The sequence below is a fragment of the Phaenicophaeus curvirostris genome, chromosome 1 (assembly GCF_032191515.1).
Source record: "Phaenicophaeus curvirostris isolate KB17595 chromosome 1, BPBGC_Pcur_1.0, whole genome shotgun sequence".
Classification (NCBI taxonomy): Eukaryota; Metazoa; Chordata; class Aves; order Cuculiformes; family Cuculidae; genus Phaenicophaeus; species Phaenicophaeus curvirostris.
Genome location: NC_091392.1, coordinates 65126386 through 65153105, shown reverse-complemented (window position 1 = coordinate 65153105; position 26720 = coordinate 65126386). Strand labels below are relative to the sequence as shown.

General features: G+C 39.3%; 1 protein-coding gene across 2 annotated transcripts in view; it reads left to right on the top strand.

Moving 5' to 3' along the window:
* The first annotated feature begins 1278 nt into the window (after positions 1-1278).
* The window catches only part of KDM5A (lysine demethylase 5A), a 49725-nt gene continuing 24283 nt past the window's right edge, over positions 1279-26720 (top strand). The window contains exons 1-15 of one of the 2 annotated variants that reach the window (XM_069860489.1): positions 1279-1674; positions 3508-3585; positions 4631-4753; positions 7010-7180; positions 7674-7808; positions 12793-12898; positions 13432-13520; positions 16469-16627; positions 18999-19118; positions 20183-20341; positions 21927-22108; positions 23851-24013; positions 24859-24978; positions 26115-26309; positions 26419-26600. In XM_069860489.1, coding sequence (XP_069716590.1) covers positions 1510-1674; positions 3508-3585; positions 4631-4753; positions 7010-7180; positions 7674-7808; positions 12793-12898; positions 13432-13520; positions 16469-16627; positions 18999-19118; positions 20183-20341; positions 21927-22108; positions 23851-24013; positions 24859-24978; positions 26115-26309; positions 26419-26600 — 2147 coding nt within the window. In that variant the 5' untranslated portion in view covers positions 1279-1509. The remainder of the gene's footprint in view (positions 1675-3507; positions 3586-4630; positions 4754-7009; positions 7181-7673; positions 7809-12792; positions 12899-13431; positions 13521-16468; positions 16628-18998; positions 19119-20182; positions 20342-21926; positions 22109-23850; positions 24014-24858; positions 24979-26114; positions 26310-26418; positions 26601-26720) is intronic. The other variant, XM_069860486.1, reaches the window with a different exon arrangement.

Sequence of the window (26720 nt, the reverse complement as noted above, 5' to 3'; positions counted from 1 at the left end):
ATGAAGCTGGTGAAGGGGATGGAGAACAAGTCTTACGAGGAGCGACTGAGAGAGCTGGGGTTGTTTAGCCTGGAGTAGAGGAGGCTGAGGGGAGACCTCATTGCTCTCTACAACTGCCTGAAAGGAGGTTGTGGAGAGGAGGGAGCTGGCCTCTTCTCCCAAGTGACACAGGACAGGACAAGAGGGAATGGCCTCAAGCTCCGCCAGGGGAGGTTCAGGCTCGACATAAGGAAAAAATTCTTCACAGAAAGGGTCATTAGGCAATGGAAGGGTCTGCCCAGGGAGGTGGTTGACTCGCCTTCCCTGGAGGTGTTTAAGGTGCGGGTGGCTGAGGTACTGAGGGGCATGGTTTAGAGATTGGCGGGAATGGTTGGACTCGCTGATCTGGTGGGTCTTTTCCAACCTGGTGATTCTGTGATTCTATGATTCTTTCTCTTATCATTGTGCTCATCCTTGTTATCTGGCTTAATTAGATACAGATAGACTTTTTCCCATTCTTTCTAACTGCAGCCTTGTTAAAAGTCCTTAGTTTAGTGTACGTATCCAGGTAGAGGCTAGCTAAAAGTTATTGTTCAAGCTAATCCGACATTTTAGTACTGAAATCATAAAATCTATGCATAATATTCAAATATATAATAGTTTAGCAACTTGTAACATTTCTTCCTTCACTGGCCACGCCGTTTATGATACAGGCCAGGATGCCATTGGCCTTCTTGGCCACCTGGGCACGCTGCTGGCTCATATTCAGCCGGCTGCGAGCCAGCCCCCACCAGGTGGTGGAGCTGCCAATGGGGACGTGCGGTGGCTGCTGGCAGCGCCCGTTCATTAGCATCAAAGTCCAGTGCGGGAGGGGGCGTGGCCACAGGGAGGGGGCGTGGCCACAGGACCAACACGGATATACGGGAGGGGGCGTGGCTCCCGGGCCTCCTCCTGACGTCCGGCCCAGACAATGGGCGAAGCGGCCCCTCAGCACCGGAAGCGAACGGCTCGGGTTTCGGCGCACATTCCTCCGCGGCGGAAGTAGACGAGGCCCCGCCCTCCTCCTCCACTCCTCGACCGCCGTTCCCCCCTCCCCCCCGCGCTGTGAGGTGCCCTGAGAGGCGGCGTGCGGAGCGGTTTCGCTCTTGGATCAGCCGGAGGAGTTCCTCCGGGAGCGGCGGGAGCGGGAGGCGTCCGGTCCCTTGGCGCCTGGATCCGCCTCGCCTCAAGAGAGGAGGAGGGACTACTTTTCGGCTCGGAAGGCAACGTCACCCTCCGCTTCCGGAGGGGAGGGCTGCGAGCCTGACGCGTCACTTCCGGCGAGGTGGAAGGCGAGCCGGAGGGGCTCGACGCGGGGGGAGGGAGGCAGCCCCGGGGGACGGGACAGCAGCGCTCGGCCGCCGCCGCCAGAGGATGCGCCTCGGCCCCCGGCCCGGCCGCGCCCGCCGCCCCTGAGGGGCCCCCGTCCCCTCCCCGTCCCCGGCAGCCCTGCCCCGCCGCGGCGCCCGGCGGCGCCCGCCCCCTGCGGCCATGGCGGGGGGTGGCGGGTCCCGCTACGCCGCCGAGTTCGTGCCCCCGCCCGAGTGTCCCGTGTTCGAGCCCAGCTGGGAGGAGTTCAGCGACCCGCTCGGCTTCATCGGCCGCATCCGAGGCCTGGCCGAGAAAACCGGCATCTGCAAGATCCGGCCCCCCAAGGTACCGCCCGCGGGGGTGGGCGGGGGGCCGGCGGCGGCTCCCCGGGGCGCTGCGGGGCGGCGGGGGCGGAGCGGGGGGACCGGGAGCCCCTTCCCGCGCGGCCCGTGGTCACCTGGGGTTCCGCGTGCCGCCCACCTTAGCCGGGGCACCGAGGAACCCGCGTGGGCTTTGACCTCAGGGGTGGGTTTTGTAGAGGTTGATTTGGAGCAGGTGAGAAGCTAATAGAACGTGGCGGTGTCCGGGACTTCACGCTCTTATTGTTTTGGAAAAAAAACAAACCCAACGGGGCCTCCTTGGGGCAACTGCAAAGGGATGGCAGGTGATATCAGGCGCTTGCTTCGGGAGGAGGAAGGACCTTTCTTTTAATGGATCGTCGTTTATAAACGTAATCTTTAAACTGTTAATAGAAGTGTGGCCAACCTGTTTGTGCAGGGAAATTGTGGTTATACGTAGTAGTTTAGAAGGTAGGAGCTTAATCTCCCCAATGACTTGATCGTTATTTTATAATGAGTTGCCTTTGTGAGCTGATAAGCCATTTACATGAGCATCGGGCAGTTTGGCAAAAGGTGGTTAGAGCACTTAATTATCGAAGTAAATCCGAACTTTAAATATAACTGTGAAATAAGAGAGTTAAAAATAGCGAGAAAGGAAACAATCTGAAAAGAAAGTGTAGCTGAGAACAATGTTGTATACTGGTTGCTGGCTGGATTTCATGATCCTTTCTCTCCTTCTGACCTGTCTGGGTTGCTGGAATCTGTTTAGTTGGTTTAATGACATGGTGAAAACTTGACCTCCAAGGGGCTGCCCTTTCTAAAATAAGCAGAATGGCTTAGGTTGAGAGGCCATGAGAAACTGATCCAGATCCTGATCGTTGAGAGGAACTAGAACTTTCCTAGCCACTGAACGCATTTCTCTTCATGATTGTTTGGCTGTTTGCGTTGCAGGGTTTTGCAGGATGTGTGTGTCAGATTGATTTGCAGCCTCCAATGAGGACTAAATCAGACACTTTATACTAACCTTACTGATTTATTGTTCTTTTCCACTATTAGAAGCAGTAAATATTTTACAATCATGCTTGAGGCCTTTATATACTGTAGCAGTGTGAATAATAAATGTTTGTTATGGCTTGCCCACCTGGAATGGGCTGTCCTTACTCTGTTGTATTTACCGCCAGGTAGACAATCTACTATAATTTAAGCTTCCTGAAAAAGTATTAAAAAGCTGATTTATACTTGCTTTGATGCTGTAACTCAGTTTTCAGAGATGGGTCTGGGAGGCACTTGTGGTTGAAGCAACTGCTGTGTTTAGACAGTCACTTTTGAAGGTTGCATTTTTGTTACAGAACTGGATTTCTGACTAGTCATCTTTATTGAAATGACTGTAGACAAACATGGAGAAAGTTGCGTGTGTAATAACATGCTTCATTTGGAGTTTCTCTGGATGGTGAGAATTTTGCAGTGTGCAGGATATATGGAACATCTTAAAAAGTAAATAAATAACAGCAAGCTACAGTATCTCTGATATTTACAATATACCATATCTTTGATATTTAAACTCAGCATGAGGTAATGCATACTGAAATGCTTTGAGACTTATTTTCTTTTGTGTTTTTAATTCTGTGAGGATCCCTTTCTTTGAACTAAAATGTTGTGGAAGACCATTATTTTAAAAGCAGAAGAACATCATACGATTTGAAAATGATGTCACCAGTTGTACTGAGGAACTCATTTACTTTTGGGAGCTTCTTTGCTCAGACATTGTTAGGGTCTTATGTTTTCTGCATTTTTTGAGAAGTTCCTTGAAGCAATGAAATACCTTTCTGTCTCTGTTTAGGACTGGCAGCCTCCATTTGCATGCGAAGTACAAAGTTTTCGTTTCACTCCACGAATTCAGCGCCTGAATGAGCTGGAGGTGAGCTTTTCCATTGTTTTTATAATCTTGTATTTGCACTGAAAACAGCAGGTCTCTTTACTTGGGTTTTGCATCTTGGCAGATTTCTGGATGGAGGGGGGACTTTAGAAACTCAGAGACCACATCAATATTTATACTTGGCAGTGGTAGAGTTCATATAAAATAACTCTCTATGGCTTTGAGAAGTCTGGTTTTTATTTTACTACCCAAAATAACCACAAGAGTTTTTCACATTCAACTGAAATGTCGCAAATGAATGCCAAGTACCATGTTGTATGGCAAGAGCAGCCAGTGTCAAGCCTTCAGAGCTCCACAAGCAATGAATTCTTTATTTCTTAAAACATTTACTGCTCTTCTGAAGCCTCTGGTTACTTTATGGTGTCTTGATAATACTCGTTAAGCCTTAAAATGGACTATTTTTTTATAGACCTGTTATAGCTGGCTAATTTTATCATTCAAAACTGTGTGGGAGCTTTCTTGAAAGGAGTAGAAGTCCCATTCTGTCTTGGTTTTTTGTTTTCTCTACAACATTTCTCAAAGCCTTGCTCTGTTCATATAACAAAATGTGTATTATATGGCTTGTAAACAGGTCTCCTCATGGAAAGTGATTTGAATACTCCAAAAATACTTAAGGAAGGAGGCCCGTAAGCAAGGTTAAGGCGTATATGAAAAACTGTTCATAACTCTCCCCTTTCCTCCCAATGTATGTTTTAATAATTGGCCTTGCGTTTCTCCCTTGAATGCTAATTTTTCTTAAGTATGCGTATTGGTTTCAAACTAATAAATTGTTAGGTAACTGTTTGGTTTATAGGATCTTGAATGCAGAAAGAAAAGCATTTACAGTTTCTTGTTTGAAAGAAATTTTTTTAATCAGTATTTCTATTTTGAGGTAGGTTTTCTTTACATAACTAAGAAATACTTCGCTTGCCAAATTGTGCTTTGAAAATGTAAACACTATAAAAATTTGTGATATTTTTTTTCAGGACTGTAAGGTATTGTCACACTTGTTTTGGGACACACGTTTGTCTTCCTTTATTGATTGTAGGCAATGACAAGAGTGAAGCTGGACTTCTTGGATCAGTTAGCAAAATTTTGGGAACTCCAAGGATCCAATTTAAAAATCCCTGTAGTGGAGAGAAAAATACTGGATCTCTATGGTCTGAGCAAGGTGAGTAAGCAATTGTAGGCCTTGGTCTGACTGGAACCTTGTTTTTCATTCAATTTCCAAAAGCCAAACAGGGAGGGCTTGTTTTACAACATTAATCTCATTAATATGGAGATTAAATGAGAGAGTGATGAAAGGAAAACGTAATGAAGTAGAATTTTTAAATTTAATGGCCACCACAGATGTCAAGCACAGTTAAATCCATTGCCTTTGGTTGGATTCTGTACAGTCTGTATTTCATTACCTTGTATGCAGCTTGATCATTCTGATGTTAGCTGGCCGCTTGCTTTTTAGTTCTCCTTTTTACATACAGAATCATGGAATTGTTTTGGTTGGAAAAGACCTTTGAGATCACGGAGTCCTTCCATCGATCCAGTGCTGCTGGATCTTCCTGGGTATGGTAGAGCTGCAGGAGTTTGAGTTGGTTATAGAGAAGGCAGTGGTGTACTTCCGTGCAGTTCAGCTCCTGCCCTAGCAATTCTGTAATGAATCTTTGTTGTAGTTTCTCTCCACTAGTAGAGAATCTTCACAAGACATTATAAACTCTCAAAGATGTATGTTTATGTCAGCTTCTGGAATGATTATTTTAATTAAATTCCGAAGCAGGGTAGGCTAAAAATTGTTGAGAAATTTATGCTATTATAGTTATGTTTGGTGTGGGTTTGGTTTTTTTTGTTTTGTTTTTTTCAAAATTTGCACACAAATAAAACTTTTCTTGGGATTTACTTTTGCACTGTTATAAACTTATCTCCTAAGGATGGATTGTTAATATGAATAGGTAGATTTCTTCTTGCAAGGGGAAGGAATTGAGATGTGGTAAAGGTAAGGAAATAAGATAGTTCTAGTGCTTCTAGGTTAGAGCATCAGTTTCCATTCCCCATCAACATTTCTATTGCTTAGGTAAGTAAAAATGTAAAGTCTGAATGCATTTTATTTTTAAGGAAAAAGTCATAGTCTTTTGAAGAGTCAGGAATTGCTGATGAAATACTAAAAAAAGCTGATAAATTCTCTGTTATTTTTTTTTCTTTTCATGTCTGTAGTGGCTTGCTGGGATATTCAGAATGTCATAGTGGTACTGGGAAATATCTGGGTCGCTGTTATGAGCTGGAACTTTTTAGTTCACTGCATATATGCAGGTTAAAGCTTGTTATAATAATATAATTTTATACATCAAATTTTCATGGGCGTTTTGAAGATAAGTTGAAATTTAGGAATAATTTTATTTAAAATGCTTTTTTTAGTATTTTGCTGCATGCGTGAAAAAAAAATTGTGTTTTATCTAAATTTACCTTTCTCTGTTTATAGGAGGAACCAGGATTAACTGCTTTATTTGTCACTGTCACAATCAGATTTTTGAATTTACCTAAGCTTCAAAAGTAAACCACAAATTTCATTCCAGTAATAATGTTTTTGCATTGGGGTTTCTAACAGTCTGTGAAACTTCAAGCATGAATTTTGGTCCTGGTGTGGAGAAACGTAATGCAAAACCATGCTATTGTAGAAATGCTATTAGTCTTAAAATAATGTAAATGAAATTGCAATCAGTTTAGATTTTGAGCTGCTTGACAGGGAAACTAAAGGGAATGTAGTCAGTGGAAATGTAGGCAGTGTTTCTGAGGAAGCAACTCGTGCTCTTTTGGTCATTGCTTGGAGGCAAATTGTCATTTTTCATTCTGCGTACATGTATGCAGTGATAGTTCTGTATGTGAATTACTAGACTCAAACCAGTTGAAGTCAGGTGTAAAAACTGGACTGAATAAATTGCAAGGTAAGTTCAGTTTCTCCGTGGTTTTTTTTTTTTTTACAGTAGACTTTTCTGTTAAGGTTTTCTGTAACTGAAGTCGTGAGCTCCAGTGCTCCCTTTCTGCCTGGGATCCGTTAGAAAGGGCTTCATTCCTGGCCATACTTGTGTTTTTCATCAGAGTACAAGTCTGATGAGAGATAACTTTTCAGTTTGTTCTGCTTCTAGGGTTTGTATTCTTTCCAACACATCATAAATCTTAACTGTTGGGACTCCTCCTGTCCAGGACGGTACGCAATTTACAGTTACAAGGAAGATTGTCATTTTTAAACGTATTAAGTAATGGAGATAGAGTGCTCAGTTGTTAAAGTTCTAGTCCTTCAGGAAACAAAAACTAAATTCAGGGTTTTGTTTCTCTTTAATAGAACCTTTTAACATTTGGTTGGTTTAAGAGATTCTTGATTTATACAAGGTGGTGAGAGCAGATCAAAACACTTAACTTTATTTATGCATTTCAGATTGTTGCCAGCAAAGGAGGCTTTGAAGTAGTCACTAAAGAGAAGAAATGGTCTAAAGTGGCAAGTCGGCTTGGCTACCTGCCAGGAAAAGGCACGGGGTCATTACTGAAGTCTCATTATGAACGGATCTTATACCCTTATGAGCTCTTCCAGTCTGGGGTCAGCCTTATGGTGAGATGCTTCTCTTTCAGGGTATGACGAGAGGACCCAAACTGCACAGAATGTTACTTGTTATTGCATATAACAAGGATGTAGGGTCTGTGCTTTGAGAAACTCTAGCTGTGTAAACAAACCTGGAGCCACCCTCATACTTAGCTGAGACAGAACAGCGCTAGAAATTGTAATGTGACCTTGTGTAGTTATTTTGTGATAGCCATTTCTTTCTACAACTGAGGCCAGCCCGACTGGGAAGGAAAATGGGGCAAAATATGATATGATTAATTAGAAAGATGTCTTTGTCTCTCTCTTGATAAGTAAGCAGTTAAGATCCATTTTCATTGTTTGAAGGGTGCATAGATTAATTGCCCTCTTGTCCAAATGACATGTGTAATGCTGTGTGATTTCGCTCATCCTGTTTCTTAGCAAACAGAATGGTTCTCCAGCCATGGAATTGATTAGCCCTGTCTGGTCAATCAGCCTGGTGTCCTGTGCTCTGGTCCTTTAGGGCATCCAAAAGCAGAACTTGGACCTTAAGGAAAAAGTGGAAGCTGAGGACCTCAGCTCAGATGCCCAGGCTTCCCCAAAGCAGGCTTCAAGAATGAACGTTGTGCTGAAGAGAACCAGGCGTGTCAAATCCCAGGTATCCCTATTAATTGACTTCTAAGGACAGAGAACACTTCGCAGCAGTGCTGGCAGTGCCCTTGTCTGGCTGTGGGAGCCTGCTCAACAGCACCACCAGGAAGCAGTCTCTGTTTAAATAAAATCCAGAGAAGGATGTTTCTGAGGCCTGGTTTGCTTAGGAGATGGCACTGCTTATCTGATAACTTGTAAAAGATACTTTTTATTTGTTGACAGGTGGCCTAGGTATCTTTGTAGTGAATATATCTGTGAAAACTAAAAGGATAAAAAGCTATTTATGAAATTATGTTTAAACTTCTGCCTGTGGGAAGTTAGAAAAGTTGTTTTTCTTCTCAGACTATTTCAGATAGGTTTAGCCTTTTAGTTACATGAATGAAAATACTTGTAGGTAAGTCTTTCTTAATTGTGACTATTGCACTTGGGACTAACTAACAGGACAGTCGGTCAAGCAGGACAAACTTTTTTTCTGAAGAAGTGAAACAGGTATGTAGGGGGACGCTCAGCATTTTCTTTTCTTCTGGATTAGTGGTGGTGTAGGAACTTCTGGTATTCTGCTAGGTGATGTTAAAGCCTGGGAGTACCCCCCAGTAAATCTCGGTGCAAACTGAATCACCACCTTTTTAAATGCTGTATCATTAGAAATAATCTTGAAGGCTTGTCCTGATGACTCCATTGCTTCTATTGCACTATTTAAAGCCGGCCTTCACCTTTGGCAAACATTTCTATTGCAGGCGGCATCCTAAGGCTATTCACAGCAGGTGGCTCCCTGCTGGCCTGTCAGTGGAACATGGGCAAAAGCTGGATTTATATGCAGCAAACTTCTTGCTTGATGCCATTCTAAACTTATTTTAAGCATCAGAAGAGTGTTTTTTTTAAATACTCTTCTGCATCTTTCTTGTTACTGAGATATCTGAGTATCCTTTATAAAGTTTCAGGGTTTTTTTCCTGATTTCATGATTTTCCTTTTTTAGTCTCTTTCATCAACTTACTGAAGCTGTCTTGATGTTATCTATTGCAGCCGTGTAATAGTGCATCACACAAGCAATCCTAGGCTGTGGTGTATGACCTTTTTCTCATACATGGTATGAAAGTGTCACTATGTTATTAAGAGGTTGTGCAATCTTTTCTCTTGCTGATTTCAGTAGAATAATGATACTTGTCATGTCTCCTTGTTGGAAAAAAAAAAATTCTGTGGTTATCCTGGCACGGTGTGGCTGCTTCATTTCATTTGAAGGGGCTGCATTGTGGAAATGAGAGATGATTTTGGATCATCTGCAAAAAATAATAAATACATTTAAATACCTTTTATTAGCCCTGTACCCACATTATCTTTGAAGCATTAGTTATTAAAATGTCTGAAACAAATTCTTTAATACAGGGAAAACTCAACTTCCTTGCATAGCCAGGAGAAGTATTTTTTGGTTGTGTTGGAAACTGTGTATAACTCATAAGTTGACTCTGAAACTGTATTTAGAAATGGATTTGTCCTCAGTAGCACCAATGTTAGTAGTGTAAATGCTGGGAAATGCTGAGAAATGGTTCCGGATTTCAACACGCGTCCTTATCATAGGCAGGACTCTGTTTATTGTTTGAAGTGCATACCTTGGTTAATGTCAGAAGTTGTCTAGATAGTCTTCAGAGAACAGGTAACAAGCAAGTAATGTAAGAAGATGCTAAATAAATGTTGTCCGGCTCTAGCTGAAACATCAGAATGATTTGTGTGTAGTGTGCTGAGTAGTCCAGTGTCTGGGTAGTGAGCACAGATAACTGCACTGATCTTCACATTTCAATACGTTTTTTTTTCCGAGTGCTAAAAGTAATTTCCAAGAATGGTCTGCATCCTCTTCCTGCAGATAACTTACCTGAGAGCAGGTGATGAATAAGAAAGCATAAAGCTAGTAATCAGTAATTACTGAAATAAACAAAGATCCTCAGCAGTATAAGAGGATTGGCAGGCTTTTGAAGAGCAAATTTTTGACTTTTTGGAGAAAGAGAAAAATGAAAGAAAATGAGGAATGGAATTCTCCTTTGTGAAAGATGGGTTGGGAGTCTTTGAATACTACAGTCGAATGTCAGTTGAATACATTGTCTCTGAATAGGAAGAGAATGATTTGACGATGAGAGATTCTGCTCAAAAATAAACTTAATGCTTCATTCTCTTTTCCTTTTCTCTGAAGAAAGCTATCACAAATAAAACCAGAGGGCAAGTGAATTACTAAAGGCTTATAAGGAAAGGGACAATGAAAAGTAGAATTAATTCAGATTAGGAAAAGAGAATATCCTCAAGGAAAGGTTAAAGTTAGGAGAATACTTATTTCTTAGAAAAGACTGTGATATATCTTCATAGATGATCTGTTAGGGTGTATTTTAAGTGGCAAGGAATTTATCTAACGAGATTACATCATGATGATTTCTGGTAGAGAAATACAGTGCTGGAACAAAAAGGTAAATGTTGTCCTTTCAAAGGATTTTAACTTAAGGTCCAGAGAGTTTTTCTGAAAAATGAAAACCAATTTTAAGCAGTATATCAGATTTCGGATTCCCCTCCACTTTTAAAGAATTCTTTCCAGGGGAATAACTGTGTGAAACAAAAGATCTCTGAAAGATGCTTAAAAATGCCCGAAACACAGAAGTATTTTGATTCTTCGATGTAACTATTCTGGTCGTGCACGTTGAGAGTGGTGGGAATGCAGATGTTTCAAAGTTGATGAAGGCAGGACAACAGAAGATAGCATGTGAATGCGGTGTAATTGGATCACGTTATTATGATTTGCCTGTAATACAAGAAAAGCATTTGGGTTATACTTTCAGCTGAAAAGGTATAAAAGAAAGTTACATCTGTATCTTTCAGGAAAAGATAAGCTGAGAGTAGAATTGCAGTTTAATCAAGTGATTTCACTTATATGGAAAAAACATAATGCAAAAGTGTGATGGAGTTTTGTGTTGTAAGCAATGAGAAAATGGCAAGAAATGCAAGATTTCTGCTTCCACGTGTTCACAGTTCTGAATTTGGTGTTTTCATACAGTCTTAAAGGATACCACGGAAAGACTGTTCATTGAGGCTTTTGAATGCTTTTGGTGTTCACGCCTTAAACTACTGATATCCAGGCAGTGTTCATAAGGTTATATAGAAATCTGACTTTTAAAAAACATTTCCCTTTCAATATGCAATGTTTTCTTTTTGAAAACAGTGTAACTTCTTCTGCTTGATCATGAATGGATTGCATTCGTTTAGATTGAGTGGAATCCAAATAATCTCAACGATGGAATTAGGAAAATATATTTAGGCAATGCATTTTCAAACAGAGCTGTAAAGCTGAAGAGAGATTGCTGCACATTAATGATTGGCTTTTAGTAAGTAATGATAGTAAAATTACTTTTCAGGTATCGTTGAGGAAACTGTCTTGGGTCATATTGAAGGAAAGAGAAATTGTGGAGAGTGTTCATTGATGTTGCTGAAATAATGGAAAATTGTACTATACTGAAAAGTGTATTGTGGGTTGATTTTGTTAAGTTTTATTAGTTGAGAGAATGGATGAGCTGTTAATGAATTTCAAATGGGAACTAAGGGACTGTATCTCCATTCAGATGGTAGGCTTCCTTGTAGAGCAAAAAAAAAAAAATTAAAAAAAACCCAAAAAGTCAGTGTTTACTTATGGCTTGTGAGCCAAAAACTGAGAAATTTGAGAGAAGTTTGCTGGTTAGTGCAATTTCAGAGTTGGTTTATGAAGTTGGTAACATGTATCTAAAGTGAAAATAATTTAATAGCAACATAGAATTCATATATGTGCAAAACTGGAATATCAGTAGTCGTTTGGAAAGATGCCAATTAGCATACTGCATACAAAGTTCGGTGGGAACAGAGACTCTTAAATATCACAAAAATGTAATAATGACTAGGGAATTATACTTGATTTAATGTGTTCTGGAAGCAAGAAAAGCAACTGATTTAGTTTGGATAAGTGGAAATTACCACCCTTCTGTTAGCTTTATTGCAAATGCATTTGAATTTGGGGTAGTTTTTAGTTTATCGATTAAAACCAGAATACTTGTCACCCCAAGGGGCTTTACTTAGTGCATGATCTATCAGGCCATAACGCTGTGGAAAGTAACACGGTTACTTTCAAGTAACTTACTGTTGAAATTAGATGTGCTGAGATCTTTTAGGATGAGTGGATTTGGGGAGGAAGATTGCAAATGATGAGTATTTAGTGGCCTTCTAGATCAGCTTAGAAACCCTTTTCAAAACATAAGGAGAAAACGTGAAGAAAAATGCCAAGGTAATTGTGTTGCAGATAAAAACAGAATACGAAGGTTCTTTTTGTTGGTAGGTAAGTGGCAACGGTGTGGGAAAATGAGACAGGCCAGTAATAGGAAACAGGAAGAATTCAGTTCAACAGAACACTTCAGGAAACAACACTGGCAGGGGCATGGATTTGCCACCTAATGCATCTTTTCAGCTCTGATTTTGAAGCTGTGGAGTCAGCATGAGTAGCTGCGATCTGAGAGTTATAGCATTGCATCACAAATAAATCCAGGAGCATCCAGTCTAAAGGAAGTACGTTGGAACTCCTCAGTGTCATGTGTATCTGTCTTCTTAAGGAGGCAGATAAAAAAAATCTTCTTGAAACAGTGTATGTGTTAACATCCCAGCACTTGACTGAATTGTGGTGATTTTGGAAAACACTGCTGTGGTGTTCTCCTTACTCAATTTTTGCTAAATGTCAAACCTAGTTCTCTTATTTGCTATATAGGTGACTTTCTGTAGTTTATCTCTAGTACTAAATGGGAAATAATTTGGAAAATTGAGACAAAGATGCTGTCTTTTATTCCATTTGCTTTAGGAACAGAAAATCTTGTCTTTTTATGCCTCTGTTTCCTTTTGAGCAGGTGATGTGGGAGGGTGGAATATAAACAAAACATGAAGAGACCTGGAGGGGAAATATTAATGGTTTGTGCTTATGTGGTCTTGGTTTTAATTTTAGGCAGAGGGAGGAGAAATGAGTAGAAATACTGAACTGAAGAAGTTGCAGATCTTTGGAGCTGGACCCAAGATGATGGGACTGACATTGGGAACAAAGGATAAAGAGGGTAATTAAATCTTGGGCTCATCGCCTTCTAAAGTAATGAGGCTGCTAAATCTTTCTTAATGTCTCTAGAGGTAGCATTAAGAAGTAAGGGAATCATTATAACTGCAAAAAGAAAGCCAAGTATTCTAGGGTTTCATTCTTGAGAAAGATTTGCAGGGTGCTTCATGCAATTTGGCATAGTTTCAGCTCTTTATGTATTATATAGTAACAATAACAATTAAGCAGCTGTTGCACAGAGTGACTGGAGGGAAAAGAGGATTTGACAGTACTGATACTGATCCTGCCAGCTAAGTATACAAATTGTCAGAATAGTTCACTCTATTTCCTGAGGCCATTGGGATCACCTGGTAAGTGAAATATATTTTCCTAGTATTTGTTTATTTTATATTGGCCAGGTAAAACAAGGCATTTTTGCTTTCCTTGGACTGTCGGGTAGTTTCTAATATGGAAGGCAGGGTACCAGGCTGGATGTCTGTATTGTTTTTGCCTATCTCAGTGTGATGTTAATAGCCTTTATCTTTATTTGACTTCAAGATGAGGTGACACGAAGACGCAAGGGAACCAGATCAGAAGCATTTGGGATGCAGATGAGGCAACGCAAAGGAACTCTTTCTGTCAACTTTGTAAGTTTGATTCCTTTGCTGTGATTTCTGATAATAAGAAATTGATTTGTTAAGATTTTTATTTTTGTAAACTCCAGACACCTCGAGAAAATGCATGGATTGACACTGCAGCAGATGATACTTGTTATGGGAAGAATGAACGGTGTTTTGAAAAATAATCTGTGTTCTAGGATCTGTTTTAATATTTCAAACAGGAAGAATGTTGCAACGTGAAAGTATTTGCTGATCATGGGTTTCATGGTGATTCTATGATTCTATAGCTTCATTTGCCATACACTTCTGTGCCTTCAGAAGTTCACTTCTATTTGACGTTTCCTTTGTGGAACAATTATAATACAATTTTTCTTTCTTAAAAGGTAATTTGAGGCTCTCCATTCTAGCTTTAATGACTTTTCCGAGTTTAAACTAGTCACTATTCTAAGTCCATGCAAGAGAAATCCTAAGGGGAAAAATGAAATATTTAGAGCACTGATGTGTGGCTATAGAAAAGCAGTGTGTAATTGTTCTTAATGTCTTTCATAGCACATGACTTTCTACTTCTACATATCATAATTTAATGTGTATGTGACCATGAATGAAGACATGCTTTTAATATCTTATGAATTAGGCTTTTCACTAATAATTCAGCTGTTCTTTTTCTTTGCCTGAGAACACTTAAAAGAGCTTCTTTTAAATTTTAACCATAGAAGTGCAAGGCAACTGAAAGTTTCTAGTAATTGTATTTTCATGTGTGCAAATGCATCCTGGGGAATTAAAAATTGAGAGAAGCCAGATATTTAAAAGACATCATTCTGCCGTTGCAGCTGAGTTAGAATTTGTATGACTTCATGTTTTTTTTAATTATGCTACATCAGAGTACATGATGTTCCTAGGCTCTGTAAGTGTTGTGACCATTTTGTTTAAATATGCTTTAGTCTAAAAATACTTTGTCTAGTCTCTGTTTCTTTATAGAAAACTGTATTTGTTTATTCTTTCCCTTGACTCCTGTTTATAAGAGAAAATTAAAATACTGTAGCAACAGAACTGCTATTTTGGAACTGTATTGCTCTAACTGTAATCTTCTGAAATTCTGTGACTTAGTAAGTACCGTTTGGTTCCGTGTTTTATTTTTGAAATGTGGATGAGAGATCTTTGAGGGAATCAATCTTTGAAGTGCATAGGTGATAAATGAGCTTTATATAACTTCTGTCTGAAAAGTAGTGTGGAGCAACTTTGTTTATACTTCTTTCATTTCTCTTTCTGTAAAATACAAACTGAAATAAAATAACTTTTTTATATTATCCTCTCCCCTTGATAAGCATAGTGATGTATCATCAGTCTTAACTGCATTCCTTTGTGTGACTAGGAGACTTATTTGTGTTTATTGTGTAATCAGATCTGCTTGTTGTGAATACGTATTTCAGTGCAGTCTTTGTATTTGGCAAATCATCACTTGGGCTCATATAAATAAAATGGCATACCTTACTATAAATTTGGTGAGAAGGTAGTGCTATTAGTGATAGTTAACTGGTGTGTATCAGAATAGTCTCCTCTTATGCCTGCCACTTTAATTTTTAGTTTTGTGAAGAGAACCTGGAAATGTTTGCTAAGGTACCTCTCCCTCCCTTTTATATACTTGCAACAAAAGCAGCTAGTTCAGTGTTTCAGACAGACGTGGTATTCTGTGAGGATAAGTGCATGGATTTTTACAAAATGGGGAAGTGATATGTCTCTTAGTAGAACCACATTATTTTTTAAAACGGTTTCTTAAGAAACCTGAGCAATCTACTTAAGTATGTTATTGCATAGCTACAAAGCTACACCTGACTACTTACCTTGGCTCGTGTAATTGAGATGGGATTGACATCAAGTATTTAACACAACTGTGTGAACCTAATCAGGTGGAAAGCACATGTTTTCTTGATGTCCTAATGAGTATAACGGACCTCCAAAGAACACCACCACCATTTCTGGTGTTAGTTTGAGCTGCATGCAGGAAATAACGCTTCTCCTGCATTGCCCAGTGACAGACAGGAGTAATAACAGGATTTGGAGCGTTATTCATGAAGTTCATGTTATTAAAAATTGACACTTAATTTTTTTTTTAACTGTGATAAGGTATTACACAGTTTCTTCATTTAAGTTATGTTACAGGTCTCCAGTACTATATTAGATGTTTATAGTATAAGTCCTTTGGACAGTACAGGAAGCAACAGCAAAGAAAATTTGAAAACCGTTGATATGGTTTTCTTTGCTCTCTGAACAAACTTCCCACTGTTGTTCTTGTTGATGGATTATCTTTGACAGAGACCTGCAAAAATTGTATTGAGATTAATACTTATGTCTCACCATTTGGAACCTTTATCCTTTATTTTGAAGAAAAGGAGAAAGAAGTTAGTACCTTTACAATGCCATTTCCTTCCCTTCCCCTTGGGTTTTTAGGCTGAAATCAGTAGGTTTGTGAGTTTAGTTACCTCTTTTTTTCCATTGCAAAGATAATCACTATGCTGTTGCAAATGATGGCATGTGTGTTTCTGGAATAGTTTTTGGAGATTTTCCTCAGCCGCGTGTTCTTTGCAGGGATTTAGTTTGAGTTTTTTTTTCTTTCCATGAGCGAGGCCCATAAAAAGGGAGAACGTGAAGTTCTAAAAATTGTAACCTACTCTTTTGCTTTGAAATAATGTAAATGATATGCTGCTTTTGAGTTATATAGAAAACAATTGCTCAACAGAACTGGATAGTTATTTTGCAGTACCCAAAGTCCCTCTGTCCCCCACCTATTGCCTATTGCTGTTTTGAAGCATAATAGTTCATTATCAATGCTTCTCAAAAACCAGAAGAGACTGCGTTGATGTTCATATATTGGACTTTAGGATTACATCCTTTGTTCCTTGTTTTAAGGCAGGTAGGTTCTGAATGAAGAAAGCTTTTTGTAACTACTGTTTCTTCTTTCCTTTTATTCTCCACAGGTTGATTTGTATGTTTGCTTATTCTGTGGCAGAGGAAATAATGAAGACAAACTGCTACTGTGTGATGGATGTGATGACAGCTATCACACTTTTTGCTTGATTCCTCCTTTACCTGATGTACCCAAAGGTGACTGGAGGTGTCCGAAGTGTGTTGCTGAGGTACAGTTAAAGAACTACACGAGCTTTAAATGTTTACTTGTATTCCTGGAAAGATCAGAAGAACAACAGTTCAGCTCAGTAGTTTTGTTTGGAATATTGACAAGATGAGCTGTGAATCTCCAGCTGTTTTTGGTTGATGAGTCATTAAGGAGAGAGAACTGTTCCTTCTAGAGCTTGGCCATGACCTTGGTTTATTGTGCAGCTACATGACAGCTAAACTTCAGCCGTTGTATGCTAAGAGCTGAAACTCAATTTGATAAGCTGATAGTGGGAAATTAGGGCTAGAAGTAAGGTTGTGATAAATGTTTCTGCATAATGATGAGACATTTGTAAATTGTGAAGTAATCAAAGTATGCAATTTGGGCATAACAGGGAGCTTTAATTATTAGAAAGCTTTACCATTCTTCAGAATAGCCTGTAGCAGAAAGTAAAAAAGAAATAATTAAAAAACTTGTAGCTATTTTAGGTTTGGTTTAAACTGAAAAATGAAGTGTTGAGGCTTCGAAAGTGGAAACTAGTTGAATTTCATTGTCAAAAAGAAGAAAACCTACTAAAGACCAAGAGATGACTGATCAAAGGCCTAAAGGCAGTAAACATCATTTGATTGGCTTGCTATTTGTCTTAAGAAAACAAATTTTGCAGCCTCAGGAAATTGGTAGATGTGGAATTGAAAAGAAAAAAAGCTTATTGTTTCAACATCTGTAATTTTGTGACTGTTTTTAAGTTATTAGACTGAGCTTTTTCCAGAAGGAGCAATCACATACACTTGTATGTATGCCCTTTTTCCCCCAAATCCCAAACGTCCTTCCCACTGTGGGCTTCTGCTGTTTTCGTAATGGTGGTGTATGAATAGTTGTGCAGCCACATAATGAGGGGGATCAGCTTGCTGCTCTCTAACCCCTTGCCAAGATTAGATTTTCAGATGAACTCTGGTAAAGGTGTTGTGAGAGAGGTGGAAATACATAGTTACAGGCAAGTGAAAAGGTGGAACTAACCCTTTGGGCTGCCACTTACAGAGTGGATTAAGCTGCATGTTTTTCATTTAAGAGGCAGCAATAAGGGAGTATTAGCAAACTAAGAATCCCATGTAGAGGTAATTTAAACAATATAGTAGTAAATATAATGGCTGCAGTGGTTCAGGGATGTGGGAACTCAAAAGAAATTTCAGTACCCCCAGTAAAAAACAGGGAGGTCTTGTTCTCAAGGGAAAATACATGTGTAGGGGCAAGATTGGGAAAGTTGAGGTCCAAAATAAATTGTTATTGGAAGTGATACAGAAAGTACTTAAATTCTGGAAATACATTGGAAGTAAGAGGGAAAACTGGAAAAACATTGCTGTATTGTGTAATGGAGAGTAAACATCTTTCTGCTATTAGTTGTTTAAAGTGTTCAGTAGTGCTTTTTGCCTTAGTTTTTACTTCAAATGTTAATTACAGATGGTGAAATGTTAACAGCAGGATGCAATAACAGTAGCTAGGAAGAACAGAGTAAGGGCTCTTTATATATATATTCAGGACAGTATTGATGTTGTTTACAAATGTTATAGAGTCCGTGTTGCAGGCTCTGTTTAAGAACTAATTTTTTTAGTATTGGGCATAGTCTAAGGATAGTTCCTCTTGTAGAAAATAACTACTGATCTCTTGAGTTCCTTTCTAGTCCTGTTTCTTTATGACAGAACATCGGACTTTCAGATAGTTCTAGGTCTTGTTTGTGTTTAAATGTCTTGTGTATATATAAATATTTTGTCATATACAAATGGGCTGTAAAGGACACTCTAGAAATGGCTGGGAAGAGTAGCTGAAATATGAACTGCTTTTTCTTGTGCTTTTGGGATGAATGGGGATAGGGTGGAAAACTTGAAGGTTTTTTGTCAGTTGGACCATGTATGTTGTTAGCTGTGTTGCGTTGTTTTAATTTCCTTCTTCCTCTTTCCTTCTGTATACTTTGATGGTGCCAAATCAGCTGATTTACTGACTTGTTAAGACTGAAGCACTGGCAGCGTTTGTTCATGTGTAGTTGTTCTGTAGATGCTTTCATCTGGTGTGCCTAAGAAATGTCTTATGGCTGTTTAAGCTTCTTGTGCCTTCTCTTATTCTGTGGCTGGCAGCAGGAGATGATGAAACTTAGTTTTGGACAAGAAAGCAGAAGTGGGTAGCATTGAGGTTTATTGTGTTAGATTAGCTTCTGTGCAATTAATTCTGTTCTGTTTCTGTTGTGTTAGGACTTCCTCAGATGAGAAAAGCACTCATAACTGATAGCTTGTTGTGTTTGGTAAGGACTTGGGTGGGCACTAGTTTTTTAATTCTTTTTTTCCTGAAAATATGACTATTGTAATCTGCAGGGAACAATATTTTTATGTTCTGTCTCCTAGGAATGCAACAAACCCCGTGAGGCCTTTGGATTTGAACAAGCTGTCAGGGAATATACTCTCCAGAGCTTTGGTGAAATGGCTGATAACTTCAAGTCTGATTATTTCAATATGCCAGTCCATGTGAGTTTCATCTTTTGTTGTGATTCCTTGCAGGGATAAAAGAGAAGAGGTTTCTGCTGATACTGAATAATTGCTGAGGCGTCTTAGCTTTGTTTAAAGAGACACCATGAACTTCAAACATGTAAACAAATGACTTGCCTTTCTGGCATCTGGTCTCATTTCAACTTCATTTCACCTTTTTCCTGTGATGGATAAATAGCTTTATTGCTTGCTAGGGTATACCTTATTGGCCAAAGTTCTTGCCCTTTTTGATTAGTTGAACTAAGTATCTTGTTCCTGTTCAGCAAAGCTCCTGCCCTTTCTCTGGCTTTGGTCTTGGTTTAATTTGTTCAGAGGATAAATCATGGTTTCTCTCCTTATTAGTCTTTCTTCGTAGACAAATCAACAGGCAGAGTCTGATAATCAGGGTTTTTTCTCAGCAGTATTTTTAGAACTGGCATTTCTGCTTTGGTGCACTTCATCAATTCCACTGTCCTGTAGACTGCATGCAGTACCAAGTTCCTTCTCCGCTCAGGGTTCTTTGGAATTTCATGGACGTTCTTGCTAAAGCTTCTACCTTTTAAGGGCTCCAATTTATGGTACAACTTGGGGGCATAGAGCAAAGTAAAGACCAGAGCTTATTTTACAAGTAAGCTCCATGAATAAATCGTTATGAGTTATAATGAGCTGCATGAAGACTATACTCTTGAACACATTACTTTATCTGAATTTCCTTACTATTACTCAGAAGTTCTAATCATTATCCTCTGAAATAGTTTGGACTGTACATGCTGTTCATTCTGTTTGCTACTTGGCTTCTGCTGGCTGTCTCTATTCCCCTTCTTTTTAGCTGTACTACTAGTAACCCCATCTTTTTTGTTCATTCCATCCCCTGCGATGTGACATCCAGTGACTGCTGCCACTGTTAAGGAATACAGACCATACTGTATGTCTTTGAGATGGAGGAGAGAGAAGGTGTGGCCTCGGTGTTTGAAAATTTATGGGGATTAGTAATGATTTATTGCTTGAATGATAACTTTGTTGGGTCTTATCTGCACACAGCCTAACATCTTTTTTGCTTGCAGATGGTTCCCACTGAGCTTGTAGAAAAAGAGTTCTGGCGATTGGTGAGCAGCATAGAAGAAGATGTCATTGTGGAATATGGGGCTGATATCTCATCCAAGGACTTTGGAAGCGGCTTCCCAGTAAAGGATGGCCGAAGAAAGCTGATGCCAGAGGAGGAGGTGAGGAACAGGGAATGCAAACTGACCCCATTCTTAACTCTGCATAAGATTTCACATTAAGAATTTGGGTCAGAATTCAGCACTGTTGTTTTTTTTTTTTTTAAAGAAGAAATTGGTTAAGGCTTTTGCATGCACTTAATATTCCTTTTGAGCAGAACATTAACCTGATATTTTAGGTTCTTTTACACATGTAGTTGCTGATAGCAAATCTGCTTGTCAGGATTTGTCACACCTGTTTTCTATCACCTAATCTTAGTGCACAAAGATGTGCAAGTTGTTAGAGAATGCTTGAATGAGAGGAGATGGTTATGACTTCTTTCTTTCTTGTTCCCAACCTTTTTGTTACGGCATTAGCTACAGAAACATGATTCTAACCTCCTTAGAAGGTTTGTAATAGGTGAAACAAACTAATTGGGTTTAGCTTGTTTCTTTCACTGTGTATGCTGTAAGAATGAAAATATATAGATACAGCTTCTTGTTATAGAAAATTGTATAAAGAACATCTGGTAAGTATATCGCCTATTTTCCCTCATGCCTTAATCTAACGTATCAATTTTCTGGGTGCTTATTAGTTTAAATCCAAAGGAGATGAGAGTAAAGGTGACTTTGTAATTACACAGCCCTAGATCAATTTATACTGCTCACTAGAAGAGGTAATCTCGCTCACTATTGGCTTCCACACATACCTGCAGCTTCCTACCTGTACTTGGCTATTCAGAGACTGCGTAGTTGTTTAGAGAGTCAGAACTGCTTGTGAACCCATTTGTATGAAAGCAGTAATTAAAAAAATTTCTTGCCAGATCACTTAAGTCATCGGACTGACTGCATTGAATTTATAGTGTCAGAACAAAGGAAAGAGCAGGAGCGTGTGGCTGAGCTGTGTGTGTGACCAGCCCTTTCAGCAGCTATGGGATATGCCTAAAATGACTGAATCTGTGCTAACTGCTTTTTAAAATTGGAAAGTAGACTAGAGTTAAAGCACAGTAGTGAGCTTTTAAGGCAGTCTGTTTGGATTCTCATCTTTTGTAGAAATTGCATATACTTGAAGGTAAAGGTGGAGTTGCTTAACTGGTGATGTTGACTTCTCAGAAATGAGTGTGTAGGAAATTCCTGAGAAAGCTTTCTAAAGAAATATGTTAGAAAGATCAAGAAAAACCACACTGCAGTAAAGCAGGTCTTGAAATAATAATGTAACATTCACTGTGTTGTTTGCAATCTTAAGTTATTCCGTTTTATTGAAGATGTTAGTGTTGCTGGTATTTTGTTCCAATACAAACACATGAAACCTATAAACCTGAGAGGAAAAGCCAAATCAAAGCCTAAGTATGAAAGCCTTGATCCAAAGAACATGGGCTATGTATGTTGAAATAGTAGGACTGGCCTTAGATTTTACTCTGATTAATTGCTCACAAAGGTATTCAAGCAATTATTTCCTAGTTTAGATGTTTCATTGGTGCAGAATATTACCCACTGTCTACTATAGAAATGGATAGACTGATCTCTTCCTTTAAGCTTTCCTTTTCTGGAGTTAATGTCCCAATGTTCTTCTGACTTGTTCAGAATTTTCTCCTTTTTTTTTTGGCAGGACTATGCACTTTCTGGTTGGAACTTGAATAACATGCCAATTCTAGAACAATCAGTCCTGGCTCACATCAATGCAGATATCTCTGGCATGAAGGTACCTTGGCTGTACGTGGGGATGTGCTTCTCGTCATTTTGCTGGCATATTGAAGATCACTGGAGCTATTCCATCAACTACCTGCATTGGTATGGATTCTTCTTTGTGCATCTCCCTTGTTTGCCATTAGTAAATTCACAGTTCTACCTGGAAATGCCTGTGCACACTGATGACATTTTTAACCTGAGATAAATTTGAACGAGCAGTCCATATCCTTAGCTGAGACTGATTAAAAGCAAATACAGATACTGTTTTAAGCAGTTTAGTGTTTTTTCATTAACTTATTAGGAGTTTTGCAACACAAGAATATTTGTGCTTTACAGGCTCACATCTTTCCTAAGAAAGCTTTTGGTCTTGAACTAAGTCAGAGTTCACTGCTTTGTGATTTAGAGTTGGTATGCTTCTGTGCTAGAAATAGAGGCTGCTGCCTGGTGGCTTGCACAGGCATCAGAGCTGATAGTTCAGCAGTGGATATATGTATGCACAGAAACGCTCCCATTGTGTGAAGACAAATTTGAAAGTAATTCTGACTTTCAGAACATTCCTAGAGGAGTTCTGGTGTTCAGATTTTGTGCTTGAAAAGAATGCTGACGGATTACCCATTTGCACTGCAGTCTTCCCAATTCATCAAGCTCAGTCACAGTGAATGGACTGGCTGGAGGGTTTAGGGGAGAAGGAAGCTATGAGTAGCACCCTACCAGAATAGAAAGTTTGTTACACATATGGTAAGGATGAGTTTATAGCTTTTAGGCTGTGAGTGCACATTCTGGAGAAGCGTGTCTGCTAGTAAGAGCTGATACACCAGCTCAGGAGGGGGATTCATTTTGTTTTGAGTTCAGTTATTATACCCAGCATGCTATCAAATGGATCAGCATGGCAGGGTTTTGTGTCATCTGATGCATTCCAGCAACCCAGATGCAGAGCAGTATTTATTTACTAGGCTTTATTAGCTGTGTCCTACCAGCAGGTGTCACTGAAGCCTGTAAGAACCACAGAAAATGCTGCACTGTGCCTCATGTAACTTGGGATGGTTGATTACAAGATTATTGACGCAGTTAAGCAACGCTCTGTAAATGGTTTCAGATATTTTGACAGGCTACTGCTTGTACTACTTAGTAAAATATAATTAACAATAAGCCTCAGCACTATAGATACTAGTTCATTAAAGTTTAAGACAGGGCTGGAAGAACTGGAATAATATTTTCTCAAGTAATTTTCTGTTTCGTTTCATTCTTGTTAATCTCTTTCTTCCCTCATACTTAAGTAATTCATGTTTCTAGGCATTCTTAAGAGTCCAGTAGGCCACTGGTTTTCAGTAACTGGCTATTTCTATTAGAAAGATTGCTTATATTTCATTGCACTATCTGATGTTTTATTCTTTCCGTATCTGCTTAGCTAGTATGTTAGTCCATTGGTATAAGGAATAGGACTACTCCAAGCCTAATTGAGTGGAGAGGTACCATGATCTCTTTTCTCTTAAACATTAGCTGTGATGGTCAAGGTTTTGTTTGTTAAACTTAGTTTCTTCTGCCTAAAGGAAAATAGTTGCCTGCTTTATCCCTTTAGAGCACAGTAAATGACAATTATCTTTCACATTAGACTTGTCATGGCAAATCTGCTGTCAGGTATGTCAGAATTGTGGTATAGTGTAATTTGAGATTCAAATGAAACATCCTGAAGAAAATGGTTGTTGATTAAAGAGATCTTTGTGTCTGTATGCAAAGTGTTTGGCTTGTGTGGACAGTGGTGCTAGATTTGAGGTATACTTTGCCGTTGGATGGCACCGTTACTTTTCTTTAATGCGTTTATCACCGTGGTTGTGTTCTGTTAGGGGAGAGCCGAAGACATGGTACGGCGTGCCCTCTAATGCAGCAGAGCAGCTAGAGGATGTGATGAAGGAGTTGGCTCCTGAGCTGTTTGAATCCCAGCCTGATCTCCTGCATCAGCTGGTCACTATTATGAACCCCAATGTGCTGATGGAACATGGTGTACCAGTGAGTAGCACATGAGCATTTTTGTATAAGTATCCCTGCGCACTTTCTTTTTTTCATTCAGTGCCAGATTTGTGTAACAATGCTTTGACATAACTGAAGAATTTTTATAGTGGGTATATACGTATTCACTTTTTTTAATTATGAGGTGTTTTTTAAAGCTATTATCTAGAATTTTCTGTAGGTTCACTGTGGAATCTTAAATTATTCTATATCAGGAATATACCAAACTTCTTCCATAAAATATCTTGTAGAACAGTTGCACATTGTGCATTACATGTAATTTTTAACTACAAAAAACCCCACCACAACCACCAAAACCACTACCATAGCAGCAAATTTGTCCGAGATGCTTTTTTATTTTGACAGGAAAATACTTGTTTTGTTCAGTAGAAATCTCAGTATTACAAAATGCTTTTTTGACCAAACATAATTGACTGCAGACCTTCTTAGCAGCAGTCACTGTCATTTGTTTTTATCTTAGGATAAATCACTTCACTGGCAAATATCCCATCAAAGCAAACAGTAAACTGTTTCCAGAAGTTGTTGCACTTTGTGGTGTGGTAGATTAAATTATGATAGAGAAACATCCCTTTTGGGGCTCATGAAGAGATTTTTTGACCGTTGGCTTGAATAGTCAGACTTTTTTGCGTAAGACTATAAATTGAGGATCCACTTTAAGAAGGCTGAGCCAATCATTACCACTTTTAAGGTAGCTATGTTACCTTTGGTGTTCTGTAGGTGAAGAAAGTAGTGTTCAAATGTCTTGTAATTGTGTCTTAAATATTATTGCAAGTTTCATATTTTTCTCTTTTTCTTCCTTACCCCCCCATTATTCTTACTTGTAGGTGTACAGGACCAATCAGTGTGCTGGCGAGTTTGTTGTCACCTTCCCTCGTGCCTATCATTCTGGGTTTAACCAGGGATATAACTTCGCTGAAGCTGTGAACTTCTGCACTGCTGACTGGGTCTGTTCTTTTGTATACGTTTGCTATGTCTCTGCTAGGTCACCTTTTGCAAGGAGAGTGTTAGTAACTTTCTTATCTGAAGAGTAGCCTTTTATGTAGCACTTGGTGCAACAGTTAAGACTGTGAATTTCGGTTACACAAAATAGTTTTGATGAATGCATGATTTTTGAGCAGCTTCAAACAAGCTCTGCCATGTGGTTTTCCTTTTTAAGCATTGACCTAAGTAAAAAGTGACATCACACAGTACCTTTAGCTATATTTCTTTGATGCTGCTTTCTGGATTCGATGCAGATTAATGTATTGTCTTGAAAAACGCTTGTCATTTGAATGTTTGAAGTGGGCATAAAACAGTCGTCTCTTCTCCTTGTGTGCTAGCTCACTGCACCTTTAAATCATATTAGTGCTTGTTCTAATAGCCGTGCCACACCAGAGCATAGCTCATGTGGGTTCTTTGGTAAGTTATCAAAAGCGTGTCCTATCACTGTCCAGGGTTTACAGTTGGAAGTTAGGATCTCATCTGTAGTTTATCTATTTATAACTTCTTTTTTGTTACCTTCGAATAAAAATTTTAGTCCTCAGTCAGATAAGTTTATTACAGCCTCTGTGAGAAATTGTTAAACTCGCACCAGTCATGTGAAATTTCCTTTGCTTATGCAAAATGTAACCAGAAATCAGTGTTGCTCTTTAGTCTATCAGTTGATTTTTTTTTTTTGCTTTAGAAGGCACAAAGTCAGTAACAACAATTCTAGTTAACTCTAGGCAACATATTTTAAACATTTCTGTTCAAGCACAATAATGTCCAAAGGACAACGCATGCACCACAACATAGACTAGATGACTTCTTTTTCTGACAGTTTCTTTCCACTGGAAGTAATACGAGCTTAGGACAACTCTTAAACTTAGGTCTGAAAGTTAGGCACATAAGGTTATAGCAGATGCCCTCCTACCCCTAACATGGATATGCTTTTTGTCCTCAGCTGTGATGTGAGGCAAGTTTGTTATAATTGACGCTGTCCTGTAAGGTACAACTCTCCTAATCAGTCTTTTCCGAGGCTTTGTTAAAGGAATGAAAGTGTAAGCTAAGAGATTATTTTGAAATGTAATTTCCCAAAATGATAGGTGTTGCTTTTTTGTAGCTTCCCATTGGTCGTCAGTGTGTGAGTCATTACCGAAGGCTTGGACGTCATTGTGTTTTCTCCCATGAAGAGCTGATCTTCAAGATGGCCGCAGATCCAGAGTCCTTGGATGTTGGTCTGGCTGCCATGGTCTGCAAGGAGATGACTCTACTGATTGAGGAAGAGACACGATTAAGGGATTCTGTTGTACAGATGGTGAGTAATAAAAGACATCTCTTACCTTGCTTGTGGAAGAACTTTTGCTTCCCCATCCCCTCTAGCTGGATTAGAGTTTTTGGAAGTGTCTGATTTTTTTTTTGTTTAGGGAGTGTTGATGTCTGAAGAAGAGGTGTTTGAACTGGTTCCAGATGATGAGCGTCAGTGCACAGCTTGCAGAACCACGTGCTTTTTGTCAGCTCTTACATGTTCCTGTAATCCTGAGCGTCTGGTGTGCTTATACCATCCATCCGATTTATGCCCTTGTCCCATGCAGAAGAAGTGTCTAAGGTACACAGTTTTTTTCTTTTCTCTGCTTTTCTTCCACATCCAGTAGTTTTCTGGAGACCAGTGACCAAATACAACATTAGGCCACACTTCTCGCCTCCTTTAATTGAGGAGTACTTCTAT